The 6,348-nt window shown below is 35.6% G+C and overlaps 1 protein-coding gene across 2 annotated transcripts; it reads left to right on the forward strand.

Annotated features, from left to right (window-relative positions):
- The first annotated feature begins 514 nt into the window (after positions 1 to 514).
- Positions 515 to 5,735, forward strand: Ufc1 (Ubiquitin-fold modifier conjugating enzyme 1). 2 transcript variants are annotated; one of them, XM_071686435.1, is made up of 5 exons: positions 515 to 636; positions 1,802 to 1,935; positions 2,344 to 2,475; positions 3,569 to 3,736; positions 4,863 to 5,735. In XM_071686435.1, exons 2-5 carry the CDS (start codon positions 1,813 to 1,815, stop codon positions 4,938 to 4,940), a joined length of 501 nt encoding a protein of 166 aa, XP_071542536.1. In that variant the 5' UTR covers positions 515 to 636; positions 1,802 to 1,812; the 3' UTR covers positions 4,941 to 5,735. The 2 variants fall into 2 exon arrangements, with proteins under 2 accessions (XP_071542536.1, XP_071542535.1); XM_071686434.1 differs by lacking the exon at positions 515 to 636 and adding an exon at positions 856 to 886.
- The last annotated feature ends 613 nt before the right edge of the window (positions 5,736 to 6,348 follow it).

Below are 6,348 nucleotides of genomic sequence, written 5' to 3' on the forward strand. Positions count from 1 at the left end.
TATATATATATATATATATATATATATATATGTATGTGTGTGTGTGTGTGTGAGTGCAAGCGTGTGTTGTTGGACTGGACCCCTGCTTGAGGTTATACAGCAAGTAAAAATCACCTTTACCGTAGCAGTATTATATATATATATACGAACAAAGTGCATATGAACGCGCACCTTCATAGAACATTCAAACCTCCAACAGCCAGGATCGAACCCGGACGCGGCCTGCTGCTCGAGGTTACAACGCGAGTGAAAAATCGTTTTAGCGAGGCTGTAGTTTGGAGTACTGTCTTGTCAAAGAAATTATTACTGAAAAAAAAAAAATACGCATTTCCCTGCTACTGAAAGTAGCGCAGGCTTAGGCTGCAGGAGTCTTTAGGAACCCTGCGTTGCACCATGAGTCTTTCATAGAAATTGGTCCTTGCGTGAATATGAATAAATAAATAAAATCTTCCCCTTGAATTCTCTCGCATCATCATCCATTCTTTCTCTAGTTTAATACTCTATTACTAGATGGCAGCACATACCTCTGCCTTGCACAGTAGAAAGTTTCCCGTCTTACTCACCAACTAGTTGTCAACACAGCTGATGGTCAGCAGACCCGAAGCTCACGTCCCAAAAGCATTACGTTGACAGCTGGTAAGTTTTAAGTGAGAGAAAACATACAGAACGAAGAAGTATTTTGTCTCTCAATGATTTATAAGAAATTTACAACTAAAGTTCTTGTTTTTATTATTAAATATTTCGGATTATGAAGTTATATAAGATGTGTGTATGGGGTGCAACATTGTCGTCAGTTTTTACTTCATTACTGTGACGATCAGTTCGTTCAACGGAAACTTAGGGAAGCTTATCTGATGTTACTGATTGTCAATGGGAATTGAAGTCGGTTAGTGATGTAGGATAAGAATAATCGTATATTGCGGACTGGTTATTCTGCCGACACTCGAGTTATATCTGCACCGATGGATCATAAGCAATGTTGCCTACTTTGTTTACTTTTCTTGCACCATTTTACTGCTGCAGTAATTGATTTTTCATGATCATTTTTCTTAAGGTGTGCTTAGCTCAGGAAAGATGCCTTCTGTTTAGGGTTACGTTGGAATGATTAAGATTGTTTTATCCCACTTCCCAGTACTTCAGGTATAGACGGAAAAGAGCTCTATAACAACCTACTGCAGGTAGTGATGTTGAAATTCATGTTTTTGTGAATTTTTGCCTTTGCTTAAACATTCTTGTTTAGGTAAAGGTGATATGTATCTAGTAAAAAGTCGCATCTTATAGGTAATATTTTTGCATTTACTTATTTAACATGATTTTTTACGTGTTTTTCTCTCTATATATGGCGAATATTTACATCATCATCTTACCATGTCATTCTGGATGACAGTTAAAAAGTGGATCACTTGCTGTAATTTAGCTTCACATGCTACTGATAGTGACAGCCATTAATGTCTGCATGAGATAGATGATTGACCTTGAATGACCACCATAAACTTGATATTTTGCTTGTCACATGTATGGATTTCAAGTGGTTCAAGGATTATCATTACTCACCCTCGTGCATATTTTCTGGGTATGGATAAACAGGATACATAAGTTTCAGTAAGACCATCCCAGAAATAATTTAGTTCCCATGGTTGGCCATGTGGATATTAAGAGACTCTTGAAAGCGAGAAGGTATACTATTGTAGTATACCCCAATGTACATTTGTCTTACGACCCTTTTGGCATAAACTTGAATTTAAAAGATTAAGGAAGACTTAGAGTTTTAACCATGTTTAATTTTCCTCAAAAATTTCAGCCCTCATCAGGATGGTGGATGATGCAACCCGCAAAACCTTAAGTTCCATACCTTTATTAAGGACAAAGGCAGGCCCTCGTGACAAGGAGGCATGGGTGGCACGCCTCAAGGAAGAGTACCAAGCACTTATCAAGGTATGAACCAGTAGGATGCTGTGTATAATACAGTTGTGGTTGTAGGTAAACTGTTGAGATATACAGTTTTTATGAAAATATAGTTGCAATAAAGACTAAAATGAAATTCATGTACAGTAGTGCCTTTCATGTAGCTATCTTATTCCACTATTCCATCATAGCATCTCTTTTGATTACAGTGAATAGGTACCCAATTCCTCTGATTTCCCTCTTCAGACCTTGAAGCATGTTTTGTTTTGTTTTTTCTTTTACCTTTCTGCTTATCATCTAGTACTGACACTTTCATTTTGTCTTATTCCATTTTTCGTCCTCACATCTTATGATTATTATTTCAGTGTTTGGAAGTTAGAAGATAGATCTTATTGTCTTAAGTTTATTGTTCTGTTACACCTGGTTTTCTTATTACAGTATGTTCAAAACAACAAGGATGCTGACAATGATTGGTTTAGGTTGGAAAGCAATAAGGAAGGGACAAGATGGTTTGGAAAGTGCTGGTATTTTCAAGATTTACTCAAGTATGAATTCGACATCGAGTTTGATGTAAGTGGTGACCGAACATTGGACCATTACACTATTTTGATCATAATTTATTGCCTGCACTTAATCTAAGCTGAAAAAAAAAATTGTTCTGCTCAGGTGATTGAAGGAAATATAACTTGTGGAAAAGGCATAGGGTAGTCCAAAGTATAACTTTTTCTGATTATTTTTACCCTTTTATTTGGTACTGAGTGCATTTTACTGTATCCATTCCCATGACCTGAGGCATTGATGGTCCTGAGACAGATGAGTATTTGCCATTATTGATATATATGCTAAGATTTATGAAAATGCATACGAAAGAATTTTACATAACGGTGCAGCAGCATTAATTCTGAATTACATTCAATTCCATAACTGTTGGAGTATTGGAAAAAGATAAGCAAGTATTCCCCATATTTACTGGAGGGTGACTGAAGCCTTCAAGCTGTACTAATGACTTATCCTTTGGTTAAGTTGCCATATATGACCAGCTGATAGAGCTTACAGTGCACATGGAATTCAACTTTGGTCAAGGCATTAGGTGGGTAGACTGATGCTCTTAACATCCTGCTATGCAAGAAAAGAATGATGTCCATAGCACCAGGAGGACTAAAGTGGTTTTTAGCACTGCTGTGAATTTTTGCCTTAATGCAGTAAAACTTTTTATACACCCTGAGTGATGATTCAATATAGAGAAGACAGAATTTGACTGGGGAAGTAAATGAATCAGACATTCTGCTGCTCATTAGCCATCATATGATTTGCTCTAAAACTAGAGCAGAGCACTGCAGGAAGTACTCCTGGTTATTGGTAAATTCCAATTATCTGAAGGTGAGATAGGGGAGGTTTTACTTTGTGAATTATTCAAGATTTACCTTGAATAACAGAATATTCATTTATGAGGACTTTACAATATGTAGCTAACAAAAATTCTCCTGTAATCAGGTTTAAAAGTGTTGTTTATAATTTTATTTTGTCGATTTATATTTTGAGGAGGTTTTAGCCCTCAAAATTGAATTTTAGGGGCAGGTTTTCATTGCTATAATTTTTTTTTGAAGTTTATGGATTACAGTTAAGATGATTTTAATATTTATGCTGTTATATTCAATCACAGGTTCCAGTAACATACCCAGCTACAGCTCCTGAGATTGCATTACCTGATTTAGATGGAAAAACGGCCAAGATGTATCGAGGTGGTCGTATTTGCCTTACAGATCATTTCAAACCACTATGGGCACGTAATGTCCCTAGATTTGGCATTGCTCATGCTATGGCACTCGGAGTGAGTAGTTGTTTATTTTGATATATACATTGGGAGGCAAATGATTTTTATTTTACTTATGTATGAGTTGCATAGACATATGCCTATATCCTGATTAGGAGAAAGGAAGCATTAATAGTACCTTTCAGTAAGGAAGCCAGACTCCTGAACTGAGCAGGAACCTGATTCATGAACACTTAATCATTTGGGACTCATCATTCATTAATGACAAGGTGTTATGCACCCTCACTCCTCTGCAAGCGTATAGGGTTACGATAAGGAACACCAGTTCTGCATACTTAATTTCCACAAGATGTGCTTGTGTGTACCTGGTCCATCTCATGCTAGTTGGAAGGGAATTGAAGATTTTACATAAGCAGATAGAGTGTTAGGAAATGAATTACCTTATGTAAACAGTGACCGACCCACCTTCCCTGATAATTGCTCATATTTTTACAAGATAGGTATATGGCAAATTAGACAATTAGACCAGTATATTTCTAAGTTCAGATGTTAGTTGTGTAGACATGGGGAATGATCATTTATTTTTATCTGAAAACTGAAGGAAGGTGATATATCATTTTTTTAGGTCAGATTCTGAATATTTTTCCTGATATTCAAAAGCCTCAAAGTACAACCTCAGTAACCTTTGGGTATGATAAATCCCACATTTTGCAGTCAGTGCATGTTTAACACGTTTTATGTATATAGAGGCTTCTTAGTTTTGGGATTCATTAGTTGCATAAACCTTTCAACTTTCATCCCATGTCTGATAGCAGTAGTTGATATTTTATTGTGATTAGAATGATATGTTTGAAGAGTATGATGCATAGGCTTCAGTGCTTGCTACTGGTTATGACCTTAAAACATCTTTATTGGAATTTGAACTTCAAGTTCTTTTTAAGCCTTAGGTGTTATTTGCTGTGGTATTGTGAGAACTGGTTTCTTCATCATGACAGGCCCTGAACTAAGTAAATTTATTGTATGTGAAGATGAATCCTTACATAGCACAAAATTGTGTTAAACAATTGTTTGCTTAGGTTTGTGTTGAAACTTTTCCCATGATGCATTATTTCATATTTTTTTGTGAAACACATGGTATTCTGTTTCCTCTTTATTGTTATTAATGTGGTCCTTATTTTAACAGTTGGGGCCATGGCTAGCTGTTGAGATTCCTGACATGATCGAGCGAGGAGTTGTCACTTATGCTGAAAAAAAGGTGTAACATCAGTTCAGAATACTTCTTGATACATATATTTAAGATATGAATTATCTTATTGATAATAGTTTACCAGTGTATAGAGGAAGAATATTGGTTGATTTTCAAATTTTCTCATGATTAGTGTGAGGCCAGATATTTTTTACATCCTAGGTAAATTCTTATACAGAAATCGATGATTTCTCTTCATTGATATGGCAACCTCCTAAACAAGGGGATAAAAGTTTTTATAGAGCCATGCCTGGCTCTGCATATATGCAAGGAATTGAATTAGGTCCTTTACACCAGATCATTATTAAAGGTGGGCCAAAAGGTAAATGACAAAAATACCATTGTCAACTTAACATGAACTAAAGAATCTTTAAATGTCAAATGCTCTGGTGCTTAGTGTGATTCTGTTTTCAACTGAGAATAGGTTTTTTATTTGCATGCTCTGCTATCCATGTTTTATCACACAGCCTGAATAGTTCCTAAGATGTGAACACAAACTTGCTGTCCCAAACTTCCTCATTTGGATTTTGCAATTATCCAGTGACTTTCATTTTTCCCAATTTAAGGCCACTTAATAAATAGGCACGCTTAGGCCATTACTATGACAGTATTGACAAGATCAAATGCTGCCCTTTTATATAGCTCACCTTTACTAGTCATTTGGTGTATATTGCAAATTATGATGTGTAACACTGAGTAGACTTGAAATCATTGAAATTAAGAAAGGATTCCGTATGAGTACTAAAGAGTTTCATATATTTCTTTGTTATATTTTTTAGCAAATTCCTTTAAATAAATAAGATGATAGATTCCCTGGATTTTTTTTCCTATGTCTAGGTAGGTTTGTTATCTCCTTTATCAGCATTAAACTAAAATGAGGATACTTGGGAAATGTTTTGGTTAATGTGAACTATTTTATAAATCCAGCTCATTACAGAAAATAATGCTGCCTGAGTCTTTGCTTTCACTCAGAAATATATGTTTATTATATTAACAGAATGAGACAAAGTCAAACTAACAGAGCAATGGAGAATGTTAGCGCAAGATGATTTCATGTTGACAAATCTTTATATAGAGTTGTACTGACCTAAATCTGTATTATGTAACAGGTTTGCCACAAGCCCACAAACTGTGTGTAAGGGATTGTCAAGCCTCATCACCATCCAGATGGCAAAATCTTTCCTTGATAGTGCCATTTAGCAGGTTATAGTGTAGTTAAACCTTACAGTCAGGAACTTACTTCAAGAAATTTTAAGATTCATCGCCACATACTTTGTAAGGTGAGAACTTGTAAACACCATGTAATGAAGTATCCCAGAAAGGCTAAATATTTCTATCGTCATGCCATATATAATTAGTATTGCATCATCAAACATTACAGGGTAGAGTTGAGAGGTTGGGGTTTGCAGGTGAAAGTGAAACA

The sequence above is a fragment of the Panulirus ornatus genome, chromosome 42 (genome assembly GCF_036320965.1).
Source record: "Panulirus ornatus isolate Po-2019 chromosome 42, ASM3632096v1, whole genome shotgun sequence".
Taxonomy (NCBI): domain Eukaryota; kingdom Metazoa; phylum Arthropoda; class Malacostraca; order Decapoda; family Palinuridae; genus Panulirus; species Panulirus ornatus.

Bases quoted from the DNA above. Each gene is read 5' to 3' on its own strand.
- Ufc1 (XM_071686434.1), top strand. The intron at 2,476-3,568 runs GTAAGTGGTGAC...ATTCAATCACAG, and splicing joins AATTCGACATCGAGTTTGAT to GTTCCAGTAACATACCCAGC. The intron at 3,737-4,862 runs GTGAGTAGTTGT...TTATTTTAACAG, and splicing joins CTCATGCTATGGCACTCGGA to TTGGGGCCATGGCTAGCTGT.